General features: G+C 48.4%; 1 protein-coding gene across 1 annotated transcript in view; it reads left to right on the top strand.

The window, feature by feature from the left end:
• Nucleotides 1–20,807, top strand: part of LOC144942249 (AP-2 complex subunit alpha-2-like) — a 46,675-nt gene extending 25,868 nt beyond the window's left edge. Inside the window, exons 13-23 of the mRNA XM_078868995.1 lie at nucleotides 353–584; nucleotides 1,301–1,477; nucleotides 2,505–2,764; nucleotides 4,517–4,591; nucleotides 5,496–5,578; nucleotides 6,223–6,313; nucleotides 6,837–6,959; nucleotides 8,879–8,995; nucleotides 10,002–10,071; nucleotides 11,132–11,266; nucleotides 11,824–20,807. Coding sequence (XP_078725121.1) covers nucleotides 353–584; nucleotides 1,301–1,477; nucleotides 2,505–2,764; nucleotides 4,517–4,591; nucleotides 5,496–5,578; nucleotides 6,223–6,313; nucleotides 6,837–6,959; nucleotides 8,879–8,995; nucleotides 10,002–10,071; nucleotides 11,132–11,266; nucleotides 11,824–11,901 — 1,441 coding nt within the window. The 3' untranslated portion in view covers nucleotides 11,902–20,807. The remainder of the gene's footprint in view (nucleotides 1–352; nucleotides 585–1,300; nucleotides 1,478–2,504; nucleotides 2,765–4,516; nucleotides 4,592–5,495; nucleotides 5,579–6,222; nucleotides 6,314–6,836; nucleotides 6,960–8,878; nucleotides 8,996–10,001; nucleotides 10,072–11,131; nucleotides 11,267–11,823) is intronic.
• Nucleotides 20,808–21,753: the final 946 nt, after the last annotated feature.

The raw sequence follows: 21,753 nt of genomic DNA, 5'->3' as shown, positions 1-21,753 counted from the left end.
TCTATGCTGAAGGCACCCAGCTATTGACTCCATAAACCCAGCTTCACTGTCCACTCATAGTTTTTTTTTTTAATATTCATCATAACTTTGAAACAACTGGGTTCCATCTGTTTCTAATAGAATCTGCTCTGTTCGTCCCATAACCGGTCCGAGAATCTCCAACACTCTTTAAGTGGCCTCACCAGAATTCATATTGGCGCCGTGTCAGTGTGCAATTATGTTTGTGTTTAGATTTTTTTACATTCGTTTACCTGTATACACGGCCAAGTCTTGAGTTTGTCTCTGAACCGCATCGGACTAAACCTCGAGTGAATTCGCTCGTGTGCGTGCGTTTGTGGGTGCCTGCGTGCAGCCCCCTCGTGCAGTTCAACCTGCTGCACTCCAAGTTCCACCTGTGCAGCGTATCGACGCGCGCGCTGCTGCTCAGCACGTACATCAAGTTCGTGAACCTCTTCCCCGAGATCAAGCCCACCATCCAGGAGGTGCTGCGCTCGGGGAATCAGCTCCGCAACGCCGACGCCGAGCTGCAGCAGCGAGCGGTCGAGTACCTCAAGCTGAGCACCGTCGCCACCACCGACGTGCTGGTTCGACCCCCACTCGCTGCATGCCACCGACAAAACAGCATCGCCGTCGTCATCTTCGCCGCCATCGCCTTCATCGCTCGGCAGCAAAACACGATTGACACTTGCCACCGGCAACATTGGAGACGCACAGTTGTTAACATCCACTATGATGTAGCAGTCAAAAGTCAGTGGGTTTTTTTCTGCTCAAATGAGCATTGAGAGGGTGGTTGGTCATCTCCCGTTTTACAGCCCTGAGCCAGCGGTGGCGTGGGGTGAGCATCCATAGGGCATCCACCGTTGGCTTTGAAAACACAGCGGTGATCTTCTATGAAGAGGCCAAACCAAATCTGCCCAATAAATATTCCATGGCCTCTGTTCCTTCATTGACCTTATTGTTCAACTCCACTGACTCTCCTGAAGCCCTTTCCTGGCTAGCAGACCTCGACATTGCCTTTTTAACTCCTAACATAATGCCCTACGCCAGAGTAGAAAAAAAATCACGTCATCAACCTATCCACCTCCATTTCTCCGTGCTCCTCCTTTGGGTGCATTCTGTCTGCGCCGCACATGCACGTATCGTTTGCCTAACCGCGTTGCCTCCTTGGTCGGCCTCTGCCCGTGGTGCAAAGTGACGTGCCACCGAGATTTTTCTCCCTGTCCCAATGTGCTCTTAACCACTCCATCCCTCCGCTGTTTCCCCCACCCACCCACCCACCCCCGTGGTTAACAAAATCAAGGCGACGGTGCTGGAGGAGATGCCACCGTTTCCAGAGCGCGAGTCGTCCATCCTGGCCAAGCTCAAGAAGAAGAAAGGCCCGTCCACCGTCACAGACCTGGAAGACGGCAAGAAGACCGGCCCTGGTGGAGAACTCAACGGAGGATCTGAACCGATCGCACTCAAAGCCAGCGCACTTGTACGTACATCATTACCTCAGGCACGTCGCGCTGTTTACATGTTTAAACGTTTGTGTTCATTTCCACCTTTTTTTTTTTACAAATTGGGTTCCCGGAGTCCTATTGAGACACGTAAACTCCTATCCAAAATGACAATATTTACAGGAGGAATTTCTATGTAGTTTTGCCGAAAGAAGCAGTGGGGTTTTGTTTTTGTATAATCTGTGTACGGAACTGGATAATTGATGTGCAGTGTTGTGGGATGCACTTGCATGAATGATGCTATATAAAATGAAATTATTATTATTTAATGGATCAATGGGCCGCAGCTTCTTAGTGGAAAGACCAGTCCTCTGGGACCTCTTGCAGGCTTTGTGTGTTTACCCGAGTTCCATTTAAAGATTCTGGGAAGTAATACACATTATAATAGAAGTTGGGTCAGGTACTTCAAGGTCCACGAGGGCCTAACCCACCTTAAACGCAAACAAATTAACACGTATGAAACTTTTGCTGAAAAGGATTTAAAATTGTATTATTTTAGTTGTCTTGACCTCCCCTTCTCAGACAGACGGACAAAGTTAACACACTACTAACACTTTCAATTTTGGTTTGGAAAGCGTAGAAAGAGTATCCACAGATTGTAACTATCGAATAATACCACACTATACACTGAAGTGAAATAATGTACGGTGCCTGCAAAAGCCACCCACTGTCTGCGTGTGTCTTGGGTTCCACACATGCAATTGCCTACATGCCTGTGTGTGTGTGGGGAGCGGTAGTGTAGTGGTTGGTGCACTGCGCTACGAACCCAGCGACCCAGGTTCGATTCCCGTTCACGGCCAACCAGTGACGAATATCTGAGCCGGTCCTGCACCTCAAATGAGTACCTGGTGCGGTGTGTAAATATGGCCACTAGGGAGACGAAGGCGGTCGGGCGTAGCGCTGGCCACCCACCCGCTTCCGGCCTTCATAGGTGCTCGCTGACGGCACGTTCCTCAGCAGTCTTCGGGCTCTACAGGGGAAACTTTGTCTCTTGTCTCGGTGCAGTCCACCCCGTCCCCGTCCGCGTCTGCTGACCTGCTGGGCCTCGGCGCCCCCACCGCGGCGGCCGCGGCGGCCGCGGTGGCCGCAGTCGCGGCGGGCTCCGTGCCGTCGCCGGGAGGGCCGGGGCCCAGCGGCACGGTGGTGGGGCCGCCCGGCGGAGGTGGCGGGGGGGGAGGAGGAGGAGGGCTGCTCGTCGACGTCTTCTCTGACATTGGCACCGCCGCTGCGTTGCCTTCCATCTCCTCCGATGAATACTTTGCCAAGTGAGTTGCCAATGCGCAGGATGGCTTTGAGCGCAAAAGTAAAACGGCTATGGCGGCGCTGCTGCCCTCTTGCAGTGGGTTGCTGCGTCCCCCGTGCTGCTGCTGCCACGATCTGAAACGGCCTCTCGCTTGCTGCCTGACGACTCGCGTGTGGAACAGTTGAAAAAATATTGGAACGAAACCAGCGGTAATTTGCAGGACTCAAACATGCTGAACCCATTTTGATGTTGTCACACAGCCACTAGCCAATAGGCTAACAAACGCATATGTGGGGTGGGAAGAGGCGGAGTGTGGAGGCCGTGCAACGTATGTTGTCGTTGTGCATGCGCAAGTGTATGTATAAGTGTCGCGTATGTTTGTTTGCGTTGTATATTTCCATAAAGCGAGTGCACATGTCAGGCGTGTGCACTTGTATGTTAGTGCATTGTCATGCACACCCGCACACTGTAGCAAATGGCAGTTGTAAGATGACTGCTCGATGGCGGCAAAGCTAAGTGCCGTCCTCTATAAAACGTAAAAGAAAAACTTGTCTCGGGCTACAGAGGGTCCAGAACAAACTTGACCTGAGTCGTCACACGGTCACCAAAAGCGATCACCTTCTCAGCTGCTCCTGAAGCCTCCGCGCTGGTTCCCGGTGCGTTACAGAACAGGCTTTACACTGGCACTTCTTTCCGAGCTCAGCACTGTGCTGTGGCGTACATTTTAAGACCCAAGGTAGCCGTACGGAGCGTACGCCCGTCTGCTTCTCAACGCGTGCCTGTGTTTGTTTCTGTGTTTTGAGGGTTCGTCTCCTGGTCTTAGTCTTTTTGCAGATTTCCTCAAATGTTCTCGGTAGGCCCGAGGCCTCGATCCAGAGTAACTCTTGAGATTTATTTTGGTGATGGCTTTTTTTCAGGATCTTTCTTGCTGCTGAAAGACGCGTCATTTTGACATTTTCTCGCCGGTTAAGCGGAATGCAGTTGCCAATATCCAAAATCCATCCGCATCATTGTTAAGGTCCTCGGAAAAGGGTGTAGCTACCTTTTTTCGAGGCTTGATGCTCGCTTAGCGAGAGCGATGTCGTCCGCGTAGATAAATATTCCAAGATTCTGCGTGTGTGGCGTGTCGCTCGTAATATTAATTTTAATAATGGTGGCGCAAGCAACGGGGGGGGGGGGGGGCGGGTGCCTCCTTGCGTAGGTCCATCATTCAGTTATTTTGGTGCTTTCCTGCTTTTGGCAGCTTTTGGCTGGCCACCGAACAAAAAAGGGTCACCGCATCACGCGCCTTCAGGTGCACTTCTGCAGCCGTCTGGAACGCTCTTCCAATATTAGGAAGCCCCTGGAGCTATGCACTTTTAAATCGTCTAGATTAACAAATTGATTTCTTTTAGAACTGACTTTTGTATTTAGATTGTCTTTCCTCGGATTTATCACGGTCGGCTACGTACGGTGCAAAAGAGGTTCAACATGCACACGTGTACATACATCCCCGTGAAATGCTTGGAAACCGAGGTTACTCGGCATGTGACAGTCAGCGGCAGGCTGCATTCATGGCATGACATCGGAACCATTGGGGCTCTTTCATGAATGAAAAGAGGGCCCCAACGCAAGTGTGTGCTCACAGGTGTACACTTTGCTGTGCGTGCACATGTCAGCACGTGAACTGACGTGGATGCGCGGGCAGTTGTAAGTGTGTGTGCCCTGTTGCTGTTTGACCGTACGCGTGTGTGTGTGTGCGCGTGCGTGTATGCACATCGGGTATTGTGTGCAGCCAGCGCACTCTCTCCCCGCCCGTCTCACTCTCTGATGACAGCGCCCTGCATGGCGCCGATGAGCTCTTTAACAAGTAAGATGTCCGACCCCTAGTTCCCCCGCACCTCCCTCCGTCATGCGTCCCACTGCGCATCCGGCCAAAGTGTTAGTCTGACCGTCCGCCGTTCAGTGGAAGGGGATGCCCGATCCTGCACAGGAGTCGCGGCTGCGTGTGGGTGGTCGCTCTTCCTCCAGTTTTACTGTGGGCCACTCGGCCTGAACCGTTTCTTTTTTACTCTATGTATTGCCCGTATGTGTACGCACACCGTGTAAAATAATACAGGCGCACGTGTAACGTGTGCACATGTTCACACATGCACACAAATGCACACGGGCCCTGTTTCGCTGGATTTCACCCAGCAATTGGCACACTACCGCTCCATGGGGTGAAATTGGAAGCGCCCTTCTGTCCTTTGCAAATTGCAATGCATGCTGAGACAAAGAGCTGATTTGGGAGGGGGAGGGGGGGGCTGATCTCACAGTGAATACGCCCATCACGTGACCTCACCCCTGATAGGGGCCAGGCTTCTAATCCCAAATCCACGATGGACACACAAACAAAGGTCCCCAGTAAAGCCTTGAATGTAATAAACAATTATATTGTGAAAACTGTATATACTTACCTTTTTTAGTGTAGTGTTAAGATTAAAATATATATACTTCTATTTAGCCCTCTCCATGTTTAAAAAAAGAAACTTGGTCAGTGATTAAGACAAAATCACAAATGCATATCTGGTCCATATCAGACAGCATTGCAGCAATGCAATCTAAATCTTAATTGGGATGACTTAATTATAACAATAGTCGTTCTGAGAAAGGTCACAAACAGTTTTTAACAGAAAGGTTGCTCCTATTAAGGGAACAATATGAGAATATATTTAGAAAAATATAAATTTGCAACACGAGTGCGTATATGTGATGTTGTCTTTGTCCCTTAGGTTTGTGTGCAAGAACAATGGGGTTTTGTTTGAAAATCAGCTGCTACAGATCGGAGTCAAGTCTGAATACAGACAGAATCTAGGTAAGTGAGTGGTGAGGGGGATTGTGTGTGTGTGTGTGCGTGTGTGAAACGGTTAGCGCGCTGCGCTACGAATCCGAGTTCAATTCCCGCTCACAGCCAACACAAGTGACGATTAGCTAAACCGGTTGTGGGCCTCCCCTAGGTCTTCAAATTAATACTTAGTGTGGTGTCTAAGCATTGTCGTGGTGCTGGCCACCACGTGTGCCGTTCCAGCCTTCGTAGGTGCTCCTACAGCACTTGTACCAACAGTCTGTTAAGGCTATAGGGGGAATATTTTGTCTTTGTGTACTTAAGCGTCAAGATGTCAATGAGCACACTCCACTAACATCCTGGCAGCAGCAGCAAGATTTTCATTCCCGGCCACGCACACAGCTGCACGCGATGACGCTGACATGCGCTGTCAGAGCCATATTTGGGCAGTAATTAAAAAATGAGTTGCTGGCTCCCGTGTGGCAAAATCTAATCACCCAGGTAGCTGAATGTGGCAGCGCCTGCACCTTTATTAATCCCGTCATTTAGTGGTGCCTCCACAGGGTGCATCAAGCCCTTGGCTAATGAAACAGATCCGTCCGCGGGCACCTGAGTCTGTCTCAGAGCTAACAGGAGGCGCCATGCTCGTTCTTGCATCTGCCCCCATCACGCAGGCCGCGTCTGCCTTTTCTACGGCAACAAGACGTCCGTTCAGTTCCAGAGCTTCTCGCCCACCGTCGCGTGCCCCGGAGAGCTGAAAAACCATATCCTTGTTGCACCAGCTTCTTTTATTGCGACATAAAAAAGAATGATGACAAAAAATGCGATTTTTTTTTTTAATGATGTGGATTAATTTAACACGCACTCTTTCGCAACCAATATTATCCATAATAGAGGTTTTTGGGTGAGGTCGCGTAAATATAGATGTGTTTTTTTTATTTTGATTTAAAGCTTCCGTGACTGCAGGGATTCATATTCTTGGTTCTTTCGGTAAAGTCACAAAGAAGGGAAATAATAAAATAATACAAATATTAAACAGTAAAAATTATCACGACGTTTCGACTGCAACACAAGCAAACTTCATCAGGTGTGAAATCTTGCTGTGGATTTCATTATTATGAACAGTCCAAGAAAGGGTTAACAAATCGCCCAAAACACACAAATACAACATTTAAAACCATCCCTGTCCTACCAGGCAAAGCCCCACCGAGATATTAACTTATTCTTTCCAAAGCGACCCTGGCCGCAAACGATAGCCTCCTTGACTGCACAGGGGCCCCTTGGCACAGCTGGCGGTGGAGGCTCGCACAGTGGAACCGCTGATCGACGGTGGGGCCCAGGTCCAGCAGATGATCAATGTCGAGTGCTTGGACGACTTCAGCGACGCACCTCTCCTTACCATCCAGTTCCGGTGAGACCCAGAAACTCCTTCTCTTCGGCCACACACAGAGACGGGGTAGGGTGTGAGAGGGCTTGAGCGTGTTGTTGGCCTTACGAAGCTGCTGTTAGGGTAAAGGCATAGAGGTTGTGTTTATGTTAAATGGAAAGGTTCAGGGGTAAAGGGTTTTGTAGTTAATCGTTCAAATGGTTCAGACGTTGAGATATGCTTGGGTTAAGGATTGGGGTCTGTGAGCCATTTGGGGTCAAATTCGTGTTCAAGTTTGTGTTCTGGTTTATGCTAAGAAGTAATGGATTGTTTTTTTTATTAAACTTACGATTTTAGCGTGTGGATATGTTTCACAGTATTGAGGTTATGGTTCATAGTTTTGAGGTTATGGCTATGGGTTTACTGTGAAGGTGGTTAGGGTTTTAGTACTATTTGGTGGTGGTGATGGTAACGATTGAGCCCTATTCAGGGCACCTGTTAAACTCTTAGTTGTAACTTGCTGACCCAAAACAGAGCTTCATAGCTCATTGGATTCCTCCAGCAGTCTCAATAAAGATTCTGGTATCCTCTCATCCTCTGGAGCACTCGCCGAGTGCCTAATCGGCGAGCCATGCGATGGCCATGTGGCTTTACGTGCAGTCCCCCTCTAAACATGGGGGCACTGCAGGAACATTGCCAATCGTATGTTTTATTTTGAAGCAGCGTTATTGACGAATGGTTGTTGGTTATTTGTGCTTGTCCACCACTGCCCGTGCAGCATCACCATGCGAGCTTGTCTTCAACTTGCATAGAGTAGAACCCCTCTTAACGACCTCCCCCCGCTGTTAATGACTAATCGCTTAACGACAGGCCTCCATAGAGCCCAATGTTTTCGCTTACCGACCAATCCCCTGTTAACGATGGGCTGTTGTAGGTACAGTAAATATGAATGAATGCATTGATTAACCGTCTTTATTTTAATGTGTTTATGATGTTGTTAGTATCTTTATGTATTGATATTAATTGTTTAATATTACAAAGTAAATTTTTTCGATGAGAAAGGGGGTAACTTTTGTTGCTATCGGAACGAATTTAGCCCTTAACGTGCATTCCCTATACTCGCTTAACAAACAAATCACTCGACAATCGGTTTCATGGAACCAATTACCTTCCCTAAGAGGAGGAGGGGTTCTGCTGTGTATGTGGGCGTCAACGTGACCGAGTGGTAGCACGTCAGCCGCTTGTTGCCGAGGTTTAAGGTTACAGCCCCGTGGCCGCCCTGTTTAATCCTGCGCGGAGGGGGGTGGGTACGAACCGCAAATGTCTGCACACCGTCTGCTTGACGGTGGACGTTGAAGATCCCATGGCGCTATTCGAGAAGGAGGAGGGGACGTGGCGCTGGGGCGTTAAGGTCCACATTTCCCAAATGAGAATAATGGCCCACAAATCTACTCGCTTGGCCAAACAAAACACGAAGAGTTGTCGCCCCCAACTTGTCAAAAACCAGAGCGCTACTCCGCTGATGAGTGTAAAACTCGGCGAGGCCTTCCTGAGTAAATCAATGCAAGTGAATGAATGTGTTTTACACGCATGTATATCTACTAACGTACGTGTGCTTATGTGTGCACGCAGTGGGGCGCAGTAGTGTAAGGGTAAGCGCACCGCACCACCAGAGGGTGGATTCCCGCTCAAGGCGATCAACATCGGTGGCGATTAACGGATCCCGGGCCTCATCTCGGTCGACTCGGCCTTAAATTACGACTTGGTGTGGCGTGTAAGCATCACCAGCGGGGAGACAAAGGTGGCCGAGGACAATGCTGGCCACCCACCCCCTCGTGCGCAATAGGAGCTGCTCGCTAACGGCACTTGCCCCCCTCCCCCCCAACGGTCTGTTAAGACTATAAGGGGGATCTTTGTCTTTTGTGCGTGGTGCATATGGACGTGTGCGTGCATCCATGCACCAGCTATGGGGGCTCCATGCAAAGCATCACGATGCAGCTCCCCGTCGTTCTCAACAAGTTCTTTCAGCCGACTGAGATGGCCTCGCAGGACTTCTTCGCACGCTGGAAGCAGCTGAGCAGGTGCTGCCCGTGCCGCCCACAGCTTCGTTTCGCTGCCAGCCGAGGAGACTTGGCAGACCGCGCAGTCTGGAGAAGTAGACACGTCTGCGCGCGTGTGTGGTGGGAAGCCGGTAGTGCAGCGGCTAGCGTGCTGGCGCTACGAACACGGCGACCCAAGTTCGAATCCCGCTCACGGCCAACGCAAGTGACGATTATTTGACCTGGTCCTGGGCCTCACCTAGGTCGACTCGGCCTCATGAGTACCTGGTGCGGTGTGTAAGCATCGCCACTGGGGAAGCAAAAGCGGTCGGGCGTGGTGTTGGCCACCCACCCCCTCGTGTGCTGTGCCGGCCTTCATAGGTTGCACGCTAACAGCGCCTGCCCCAACAGTCTGTTAAGGCTACACGGGGGATCTTTGTCTTTTTGTGTGGTGGAGAGCGGTGGCGCAGTGGTTAGCTCACTGCGCTACAAACCTGGTGGCCCGAGGTTCGATTCCAGCTCATGGCCAACACCCGTCATGATTTATATCAATATTCCTTTTTGCAAGGCCCGCGGGCCACGGGTGGCCTTTAGTGCGACCCCTGACGTGCAGCCCCCGACAATACACAAATGTGAAAACACCCCCCACATCATCGTGTAGCTGTCACACCCCCAATGGTTTCAAATGTGTGTGGTGGCCCTCACACTGATGATGTCTTATAGGGGAAAGTGGCACCCCCCCTCTGAAAATTAATGAAGAACGCTGATTTATATGATCTGATCCTGGGTCGCCTCTAGGCTGACTCAAACTCACGATTATCTGGTGCAATGTGTAAACATTGCCACGAGGGAGACGAAGGCGGCCGGGCGTGGTGCTAGCCACCCACCCCCTCGTGTGCCGTGCTGGAAATCATAGGTGCTCGCTAAGAGCACTAGCCCGAGCGGTATGTTCAGGCCGCTGGGGCATACCCACGCCATCGTTATCGGTTGATGGCGGTGTAAAGAAAGGCTAAACGTTGCTTGTTTTTCCGTGTCCGTGCGAGTGCAGCCCACAACAAGAAGCCCAGAGAATCTTCAAGGCAACCGCACCAATGGAACTAGAGGTTACCAAAGCCAAGGTGCGTGTGTACCAGCGATGGGGAACGATGTAAAACGGAATGAATGAAGGTTTATAATTGAGGGTTTTTTTTGGGTTAGATCACATGAATATAAATGTGTCGTTAAACCCGCTACCACCCGACACAGACGCTTAGATGTATCATGTAAACAAAACATGCCAAATAGTTACTCGTTCAGCATACCGGCGTGTTGGAGAGTAGTAAACCCATTCGAATTGTAAATGTTTTTGTCAAAGACAACTATGCGCTCTCAATACAAAATTTCGTCGGTTAACGCAGGAGATGCGTTCCTGAAAAGTTCCGCGTGAAGCAAAAATAGTTTTCCCATAAATAACATATCACGATAAAGTTTGGCGAGGTACGAGGTACTCCTACGCACACGCAGTACGATGGCGGTGTCACCGTACCACTCGGCTGCGCAGCTCAAGAACGTGGTTCGTCGTCGAGTGCTCCGAGTCTGCGTTATAACGGAGCGCGTTCCGCGTCATGACGTTCCCCTCCCCCGTTGTGCAAAAAGTGTTCCCTCGTGAGCACTTCGCATTATGGCGAAAACGCGTTGTGTTAACACACGCGTTTAACACGTGTTTTTGTATTTGGATTGTCAACCAACACTGGGTAAAACAACATGTGCATTGTCGTTCTCTTCTAGCACCATGTGCACCTTTAGCATGTGCACCTGTTGTTCTCTTTTAGCCCCGCCCCCCCCCAATACGTTCCTTTCATTGGCTACCACATTCAGATAAGCCCCTCCCCCCCTCCTCCCCCCTTAACTTGTATTTAAGAACTTGTATCTTGGAATTTTTGCCTCACTTGAGACAGTAAATCTGGCTGTGACGGTCCCACCTGATGACGGAGACTTGTGTTGCCTCCGAAACGTCGTGATTTATTATTTTATTTTATTTCTATTATTACTTTCATTAATTTTAATTTAATATTTTTACCTACCTGACTTTACCGACAAAACCTAAGAGTATGTTAACACGCGCGTTGAAGCGAGGACTTATTATGTTTGTGTGTGTGTGTGTGTGCGCTTGCAATCTTGTGCACACGTGTGTATCAGCTGGTTGGGTTTGGCATGGCCATGCTGGAAAGAGTCGACCCCAACCCGGACAACTATGTGGGGGCAGGAATCATCCAAACGAAGACTTTGCAGATCGGCTGCCTCCTGCGACTGGAGCCCAACCTGCAAGCGCAGGTATGAGTGCGCGCGCTCGTTGGTGGTGTTGACGATGTACGCTTCTTCTTCGTTGGCCATTTACCTCTTTTGAGCCGGCTGGGCCGGGATTGGACAAAACTTATCGCCAAATGTTCACCCTCCAGCCAACTGGAGGGCAGCAGCTCAGACTTTTGAGTGGTCGTTTTTAGTGCCTTGTATGTGTTTTGTTGTGTGTGTGTGGGGAGCGGTAAGCGTAGCGGTTAGTGTGCTGCACTACGACCCCTGCAGGCCGAGGGTTCGATTCCCGCTTGTGGCCAACGCCAGTGGCGATTATCTGAGCCGTTCCTGGGCTTCCCCCCCTAGGTCGAATCCAACTCGCATGAGTACCGACCATAGCGTTGTGTAGTAAACATTCTTAGGGAGATAAAGGCGGCCAGGCCTGGTGCTGGCCACCCACCCCCTCGTATGCCATGCCGATTTTCATAGTTGCTCGTTAACAGCGCTTGCCCCAACAGTGTTGTCTTTTTTTTGGTGTGCGGTGTGTGTGTGCGCGTGTGCGGTGTGTGTGTGTGCGGTGTGTGTGCGCGTGTGTGCAGATGTACCGCCTCACGCTGCGCACGAGCAAAGAGAGCGTCTCCAAAAGGCTTTGCGAGCTCCTCGCCGAACAATTCTGAACTCCGCTCTTCTCCCCCCCCACCCCCGCGCGTCAGTCTCTCACGCACTCAAACGCTGTCCCTCCCCTCTCCGCCATGCCGCCTCCTTCCTCTCTCCACGTGTCGTGCCCATTGTCGTTTCCTCTCCCACGTTCTGGTAAAGGCCACCCCCCCACCCCACCCGCTTTCGAATGAAAAATCGATTTGGAGGGATTCCCTCCACCTCTTCCACCGTTCCCGCCCCCCACCCTCGTGTCGTGGATTCAAGCTTCCGAGATCGTGCTGCATTGTTGCGTGCTCCTCTGCTCACTCGCTCGCTGTCTCCCGCTCTCTCGCTATCGCTTTGTCCACGTCATATGAACTCTAGAGCCGTGTATATCTGATCTCCCCTTGGCTGGAGCCTTACATCAATTGTGATTTATTCCCCCCCCCATCCCCTGACCCTCCCAGGCCAATTGTATAACCCTCAGCCTGGAAATCCTTTGAACACTGAACCTGACCTTCATTTCCTACCCAATCTTGTCCTTGCACCCAGCTCTTAATACATTCCACTGTTGTGATTGGTTCCCCCATGACATTGGCCGACTGAAACTAAATTAAAAACCTTCCTGATGACTAATCAGGTGTGAGCGTAGGGAATGCTTGAGGCTCAGAATTAAGCTAAAATACGCTGCGGCTCTGACAGCCATGGGAGAGGGGGGGGCATTTTGGCGATTTTTTTTCGTCTCGTTTGCGGGCATTCGGGGCTCGCAGAGGTGATGGGCCTTGGCCACTCGTACTCTGACTACTTGAGTAAAAGCTACGCTTCTGATTCCGAAGAAATTTCGCACGTTTTATTTCCGTACACCATTTCAGACTTCCTTTTCACATCCTCAAGAAAGTGTTTTTTTTTTTGCACAGCTCGAGGTCATGTTCATGTGTAGGATGTTCCCCAGAATAGTGGTGATGCGATGCTTTAAATGCACTTATAGTGTTACATACACAAACTCACATGCACACGTGTGACAACATTGCACGGGAGGAGTGATTGGTATTTAAAAGGCTCTTACGAGCGAGAGATTAAAAGACAACAGGATTGGCCAAACGAGACATGTTGATGATTCGTTTCCCTGTTACATCTTTGAGAGTTTACCGCTTTTCCCTCCATACCTTCTCTTCGCATTGTGTCGACGGGCATGCACAACAGTCGTGGAATTCCAAGGAAGCTATGAAAGCAATGACATTGTTGATCTCGTTAGCCACTTAGGGAAGGGGGTTATTTTTGTTTGGATCTTAATTATTCGAACTAAACTGTTACATTATCATGATGTCTTATACAAATATGCCCAGGCCGAAGGAGAAAAATAAAGTACGTTCTTCTTACTTGGGCTTAAAATATATATACAAATACATATGAGAAATCTCTCCGCGATTATGAAATTCACCTCGCTATAAGTAGAGGCAATACCTCCTGCTTCGGCAGTAAACTATTGGGGAAGGACTGCAAAACTGCGTCCCCACTACTGCAGTGTTAAGCTACCTCCCGAGAATAAAAAATCTGCACCAATTAAAAGCGGCGGGGGGGTGGGGGCTGTGTTTAAAATGTAAATTATTTCTTTTTTGTTATCGAGAAATTGGCGACAAGATCAAGAAAGTTGACTTGCAGCATCTTGTTTTGGGCTTGTTACACACACCCTCCCCCCCACGTTTTACAAGCGAAGTTTCATCCTGTAGATGTCTACTCGAAGTTTTTGTTTGTAATTCAAGACGGAAATGTCTAATCGAGGAGTTCCACCGCCTCCCGTAGCAACAGTTTTGAATCCCATTACAGCACCCCCACCCCCCACCCCACATGCTTGTCAGCCAGATCAGCAGTTTGGTGTAGCAAACGACGCGGTAAACTCTGATGGTACCAATCTCTATTTATGGTCACTGTATTCACGCGTGATTGATAACATTTTGACTTAAAAATACCATCTGTGGTTATGGACCCTTTAAAAAAAAAAACTAAATGTCCTAATATTTTTTGGTTTTGCCTGCTTGTCAATCGCGAACTAACACGATGCGAGTGACGAGCTGTATCAGTTGCTGCAGACAAGTTACCTTCTCCCCATTGCGTTGGCCTTCTCAGTGAGCTTTCCGGCCCCACGCGCACCCCCGGGATAACCAGCACACAGAGATACAACACAACCGTTTGGTCTGGGCTGGTGCACCAATTTGTCAGAGTTGTTGGTCAGTGCCGCTTTGGTAACGCGTGTATTGATTGCTTACCCACGAACGTGATTTTTTTTTTTTAAATAAGATTCGTGATTGTATCGCGTGTGATCCTGATGTGAGCCTGTGGACTAACTTCTATCACTGTCGCTTCTCAAAAGCCAATGTGGTGAATTAAATTCTGAATGTCTTGCGCGCTTCATGGTTTCAAAAAAATGCAATCGATTTAATATATAGGACGTCTTTTTTTAAATGTTGACGGAGAGACCGATGTCGTTTCACGTACCCCCCCACCCTTCATCGCTACCTCCGCCCGATCGCGTAATGACACCAGAACTATTTCGGCAAACGAGCGGCCACAACCTCGGTCTCCCTGCCCTGCATGGGCGCAGCTGCACGTGGATAATGTTACGAACTCATTCGTGCATCATTTATAAACACCGTGGGTGGGAGTGAGTTACAGGCGGTGTTCGGTGATGTGTCCAGAATCCTTTTATTAGATAAGTGCGGGACTGAGTTGGTGGGCGTGAGTGTCTTGCGGAAATTGTAAACTTTTTGGATACGTGAATCAGACAAGAATGTTCATCGAACTCGTCCGTGAATGAGCCGAACTTCAACCACTGCCACTTTCGAAACACGACCACACCATCATACATGCGTTGGCACATGTATGTATAAAGTACACAAGCACATGTGATATTAAACGGTATGGCATGTAATCTATCGGAACACATGTACAATTCAGGATGTTTAATGCTTATATATTATGTGTGTACTGTATACATAAACCTACTAATAGTATACGGTTATATGTGATGTATATTTGAGGATTGGATACATTTCCAAGCACTGCCCCGTACACAAAAATATAAAACATGTATACTGTTAATATAATGTGCGTGTAGATGGTCATATGATGTGTAAAAGTAATTGATCACATACCTGAATGATCCGAGTGGGGCTCATCTGGTGGTGGTGGTGGTCAGCCAGTTGTCGGGATAAGGGCATTTAACTTATGGTACAGAGCGACTTCTAATTCCAAACCACGTTCGCACCCCCCCCTGCTGTGCCAAAACATTTGTTTAACATCAACGAGAGAGGCGTTTTACCGATCCCGGATGGGCGAGGAGTGATTTCAGCTAGGAGGGGATTTTTTTTCTTCCAAACCTTCGTGTTTTTACGATAGAGAACCCCACAGCAGAACTCGTTTGAGATGCGCCACCCGCTCGCTTCTTGTTCGCTTGTACAGCAGTATACCCCGATTTACGTTGTTTCGCAACTACGTAGTCACTTGATGATTCACACCGCCACTACCTGATTTGCGTCGCCTCAACCTCGCACCAAACTCGCGTCGCTGACAGCAGCAGCATCATCATCATCATCCGTCCTCTCTCCTATCCCGTCGCCTCTCAGCCTTCGCCTCCACCACCCACCTACTACCTACCCTTCGATTTGACGTCGTTTCGATATCCGTCGTCGCACCTATTTCAGGAAACGCACCCCCGACGTGAACCGGGGGTATTGCCGTAGGCGACATTGTTCCGGAATGCCACTCGCCCGTCTACGCACACATTCATTACGGACGCGGCGGTGTGCAGACCCAACAATGAGCGTGCCCACGCGAAATCTATCGTCGGTGCCCCGTGTGATCCACGTTGGATGTGATGTCCCCGCCAGGTTGGATCTGACTTTGTTGTTGTTTTTCATGGCCATTGTGAATCCCGTCGCGTGTGACGATGCCCCCCCCCTTCCACCGATTTGCTGTCCGGCTCTCGAGTTTCTGTGAAAGTGAGGATCCGTGGTGTTGAGCAACTTCAACGCTGTCGTTTATGCTGTCGTGGTTTTTCGTTGGTGGTGGAGGGGGGGGGTGGTGGCGGCGGTGTGCAAAACAACTCTTGGTTGATTTTTGTCTTCCCTATCCTTAAAACCCAGTCCTCCCCCCACCATGGTGATTAAATTATGTGATTCAAGGGTTATTACAGACTATATTTAAAGCGGCTCAACACAAGTTGCATGGTTCTGCAGGTGTGTGATATCGTGTGATGTGGCTTCACAGTCTCGTGGACGTCGTTTGTATGTCAGTGAACATGTGAAAAATGTATCCAGGTGTATATGTACGTGTGTAGTTTAATTGTACGCAGCTATGCGCATGGTTACGTGTGTGTGTGTGTAGGATGTGTGGTGTGTACGGGTTCCTATGCACGGATGCGCACGTGTATAGGACGGGTGTGTGCCCATGTGCGGCGGGGCGGTTGCGTAGTGGTTAGCGCACTGCGCTACGAACCCGGCGTCCAGAGTTGGATTCCCGCTCACAGCCACCAACAAGCAGGTGACGATTATCTGAATTGGTGCCAGGCCCTCCCCCAAGTCGAATCCGCCTCGCGAGTACCTGGTGTGGTGTGCAGTAAACATCGCCACCGGGGAGACAAAGACGGTCGGGCGTAAGATTGTTGGCCACCCACCTCGTCGTGTGCCGTGTCGGTCGCCTTCACTGGGGCTCGCCAACAGCATTTCCCTGGGCCGTCTGTTCAAGGCTTTACGGGGTGGGTGGGGATATCCGTGCAAATGTCTGGTGACCCGTAATCGATAGATGTGCGCACATGTACACGCGTTTTATCAGGGTGCTGCTCAAAGGATTCTAATTGTTTTCTCAAATTCACCCCCTCCCCCCCTCCTGCATTCATTCATTTGCCTGTTAACCTGAAGCCACTGCGACCTTAACAATCGCTCAATATTTAACAGGTTGCTCAATGGAGTTGGACAAATGCATCGCAGTCAATGCACAGTCCTAGTAGGCCAGTGTCCTTCACTGCAAGGCCCGCGGGCCATTGTCGGTCCCTGGTGGCCTTTAGTGCGGCCCCCGACAATACACCAATGTGAAAACACCACCCCATCATCAGCGTGCTACTGTCAAACCCAACAATGGTTTCAAATATGTGGCGAACCTACTCACACTGACGATGTCTTCTCGGCGCAAGTGGCCTAAACCTCTGACAATTGTGAAGAACGCTGATTTATATGAACTGGTCTTGGGTCGCCTCTAGGCTGACTCAAACTCACGATTATCTGGTGCAATGTGTAAACATTGCCACGAGGGAGACAAAGGCGGCCGGGCGTGGTGCTATCCAGCCACCCCCGTGTGCCGTGCCGGCATTCACAACCTTGCAGTCGAGGCATAGACCCAGATAAGAGGAGGTGGTGGAGGTCGCGGTTATATTCGCAGATTTGGAGTTACATTTTTATCAGCTGTTGACTTTTACACCAAAGGTAATAAATTGAGAGGCGGGGAGACTAGAGGCCCAAAAATACGGAAACTTTACTTTGCCCCATATGCTGCATACCGAGTGGCAGCACCCTGTGTGTGTGTGTTATTTGTACTGGCGTGTGGGTTATGTATGGTGCGTGTATACGTGACCACGCGTGGTGCACGCAGTGACTGCGCCGCCAGTAGCCAGCGCTTGGTAGCACAACGTGAAATCTATGATATCGTACAAACTAAGCAACCGTTAAACCCGCCCCCACCCAACACGACCAATTAGTAAGGTTTGTCACGTAAACAAAATATGCCAATTCGTTACTAGTTCAGCGCGCAGGTGTGTAAGAGAGCAAACCCACAACAGTTACAATTCGAGTTGCTATCCACCCACCCTCCATTCGAGTACGCCGTTTTGCCAGTAATTACAACTAGCATCATCAGGCGGCATGATTTACTAATTGGCTGTGTGGGATGGTGGCGGGTTTAACGATACATTTATGCGATCTAACCCAAAAAACCTCTTATGGATAACCGGGCTTTCGTGACCAATATTAAACCAACGTTTGCTTTATTGCATGCACGGCCATGTGCAATATGAACATCTTTCGTCTGCATTGCTTTCTAGGTATCGATTTCAATGTACTGCATTTTCCCTATTTAAAACGATCCAAATCGTAGTGTTAACCGTTAACCCAATGGAAATTGCTTAAATGTGTTTCTGTTTAAAAGTGAATGTATGGTGTCACGCGGAGAACAGACGGATCGCTTGAGTTCTCTTTTAAGCGAATCGGGAAAATCGTCTTACAGTGAAATTGGGGCTTGAAAAAATGTGCGGCTGACGATTCACAACATTTATGGAACTACAGATGTCGCACACGCACGTCATCGTTCAAATAATGCACATAAACTTGGCATTACAAAAACTGTAAAAAAAAACAATCCTGTTATTTTCACTCTGTACTTCAACGTTGTCAGCAATGTTTACTGCATGGGTTCGGAACTAATTAAGGATTAAAAAGTTGCAGTGTTGATAATTCCCCGTGTTTATCTTTATAAACACGTGAATGTTGATCGCGTTTCATGTTTGGCACACAATGCTCAATATATAAGAAACCAGGTTAATCTAGTGTCTGGGTTAAATCGTAAAAAACAAATTGAACCAATGTAAAGTTTTGAGAAATGGAGCCTTTGACCAAACTCACTCGGAATGTGCACAGCTCTTGTCAGATCTCGGAAGCTAAGCGGCGATGACCCTGGGTCGTTGTGTATCGGCTTGCAGCATGCACGACGGATTGTAGAAAGCTGGGCCCCAACAATGGGCAGAGCAGCAGAATCCATTGTTGTACCATGCACCTGTCCCCGCCTGTGTGCTGCCCACCTTCACCAAGCCGCGTGAGTAATGGCCAAGTGACCCCCACGATCACCCGCACCACGGAGTGGGCGTGGCCTCGCCCAGCAGTGTTTGGAGAAGGAATGCCCTTTGTGAGATGTGCATTAAGTTCGCCCTGAGCAGTCCTCCTGGGTGAAGACTCGACCCCCAAAGCTAAACAGCCCCCCATAGCAATACGGGCTTTCATTGGTAGATTTCAAGTAAAAAATCACTTTCTGGACGCATGGAGATTTTACCGTACAGCAATCGGTGAAAGCCGAATACATATGTTTACATTTATTTGAAAGGAATACGTGAAAATGAAATCTAACCTTGACGAGCCTCTCAATGAGGACGCCTTTGCAAAGTAACGAATCCAACACGTGGTCACTGACCGATACACGCCAGTAGGCGGTGCACCACTGCAGCCCGGCCACGTGGCCCGTCTTCACGCTGGTGATGTCATAGTCAATCGTGATGTCATAGTCAATCATGAAGCCACCGCATTCCATTGGCTGCATGACCACACTGGTTAGCGGGGTGGGATGTACTTTGTCACTGGCAGAGCCAGTGGGGGGTGGCACGTGCCCCCCCATGATCCGATCGAAATCCCTAATTTTGATCGGATCATTGGGGTTTATTAGTAATACATCGGCATTTGCGACCCCCACTGCCACTGTGTAGCATACTATCATGTGCCAGGGACTCTATGAGATGATAGGACAATAGTCTGAGTCCATAATTGGCAATAAGTAACGGCAAAGCGGTTATAAGTGACTCAGAATTGTGCGCAGTTGCGTATACAGCACACGACTTCCCTAAAGGCATTCACTTTCAGCGAGCGCGATGCCGATCACACACGGTTCTAATTCGACCCTCGATCGATGGCTGCGCCATCGCCGCACACGCGTCGAATAAAAAGCAAGGGACAAGTCCTTACTTACTAACAAATACTCTATCATTTCTCATTGCTGGAGGGGTTGCCCCCCTACCTGAAAATCCTGGCTCTGCCGTTGTACTTTGTAGCGATAGCTTTTCGCTGGTCACCATATATACGGGGTGGTCCAAAATTAAGGCCGCAGGGTTATTAGGTTTATTTTAACACTGGCATTAAAATGTTTTAACTGTTCAATGCATTCAATTTGCGTGCTGAGTAAATAGTATACACGCTCCCTTTTAAAAGTTGTAATTAATTTTAAAACTGTATTATCCATTCTTAAAATCGTATATTATAAATGTGTTTTTCACATATATATTCCATGCAATCGTACATATGACACCCCTTTACAGACCAACGCTGCTAATTTATTATGCACACTAGCAATTGCACTGGTCATAAATAAAAAAATATATATATATTTACCTTACCTTTTCCCCCATCCAAAAGACGTCGGTGGATACATTACATGGCTACCGGCCAAATCCGTGGCCGCATTGATCCTCAGCACTCGCCAGAAAGACGACAAAACGCAGGAGCTGTTCATTGTCGCATTGTGAATGCAACGACTCACAATCGCAGTAGCCCATCCCATTTGGCAAGTAAAGTGATGATGACAACACATGGAGGTGGCCAGGTTGGCTCGGAGCTTTGAGCTGCCACCAGTTGCGATTCTGGGTTTTCAAGTTTTTTTTTTTCTAGCGAGTTGTTGATGGTCTTAGCTCAGGCATCAATAGCTGCTTTTACCCAACTTCCATTGGCTTCTTCGTCTTTGACATAACACTGACTACGATTGGCATAAAGTCTGGGGAAAAATCTTTTTGTGAAAGTAACATAACGTGCCACGTTGTAATGCGTTTAATCGGATCGCCGTGTATGATTTCTGCAACGTGATCTTTCAATGTCGTACTTCAGTATCATGTAAACACACCGTCCGTTTGTGTTAGCTCATTGTGAAATGCGGGCAAGTGTAGATGATTACGGCGCACAGTCATTGTCGTCTTAAATATCTTTAGCCTTTGATCGTCTTTGATTCGCACTAAATCAGCGCACAACGCATGATGTGTTAGGGGGATTCCGATAAGCGACACACTTTTCCGAGACACCTACTTTTATTTACTTAAATATTATTTCATCGTTTTTATGATTAATAAAATCGTGTTCTGGATTCACACCCCCCCCTCCTCCCCCCACTTTATTAAAACATCGTACCTCCCACGACATCTGAACCCAATGAGGAGGAGAGTATTCCTAACGAGTCAAGCCGCGTTGTCTCTTTTTTTTACTTTTAAAGAGCCGATCGCACACTCTTCACTTTTGTTCTGCCGTCAAAACCGCATTGGGATTTTGTTTTGACATTTAAAGAACTCGCTGTCAGGTCAAAGCATCTCAAGCGCAAAGATGATTTCTGCAACTTTGTTTTCTCCATCCTGATTACTTTTAAAATAAGTTATAGACTTTATTTTCCGTAAAGGGTGCCGAGAAGCGTTATCACTTAATCCGATTCTATAGCTTATAGTGTAACTTATCAAAGGGGATACATTTGAGGAACCTAAAATATATATCGATTTGGTATACTGCACATGCGTTTTAAGTGACACATGCGGCAAACACTTTAACCTCTTGCTCGCTCACACAACAATAAACAAATCAACTTCCAATTTCAAATATGTGAACTTAATTTTAATAACTAAAAAGTGGCAACATTGAGCAACCGAAACTGAACGAGGGGCAACGTTTTCTCCAACATGAAATCGAACCATCGTTAGACACCGCGATTCAATCTTTCTTCGGCTCTACCAGGTTAGAATTAAGGCGGTGTCATTAAATAGCTTTTATCAAATGGGACTGCATCTCATGGGGGTTTTTTAAAATATAATTTCTGTAATGGAATTATTTCCCCCCCTCCACAGTGTACAATGTCGTTATCCAGTAGCTACACGATACTCTGTAGATTGGATGTATAAACAAATAATTGTGATCTTATTGTTATTTGGGTGTTTTTCGTGAAATCAGCCTGTATGCTAAATTACGTTGTGTATAACTACCATAAATAAATCGTTATACGTATATGTGCGTGCAATGAGCTATACATTCCGTGTCTTGTGTTAATATTGT

Source organism: Lampetra fluviatilis, chromosome 27, assembly GCF_964198595.1.
Source record: "Lampetra fluviatilis chromosome 27, kcLamFluv1.1, whole genome shotgun sequence".
Lineage (NCBI taxonomy): Eukaryota > Metazoa > Chordata > Hyperoartia > Petromyzontiformes > Petromyzontidae > Lampetra > Lampetra fluviatilis.
Note: the sequence above shows the minus strand (reverse complement) of the source record. Positions and strands in the feature narration are given on the sequence as shown.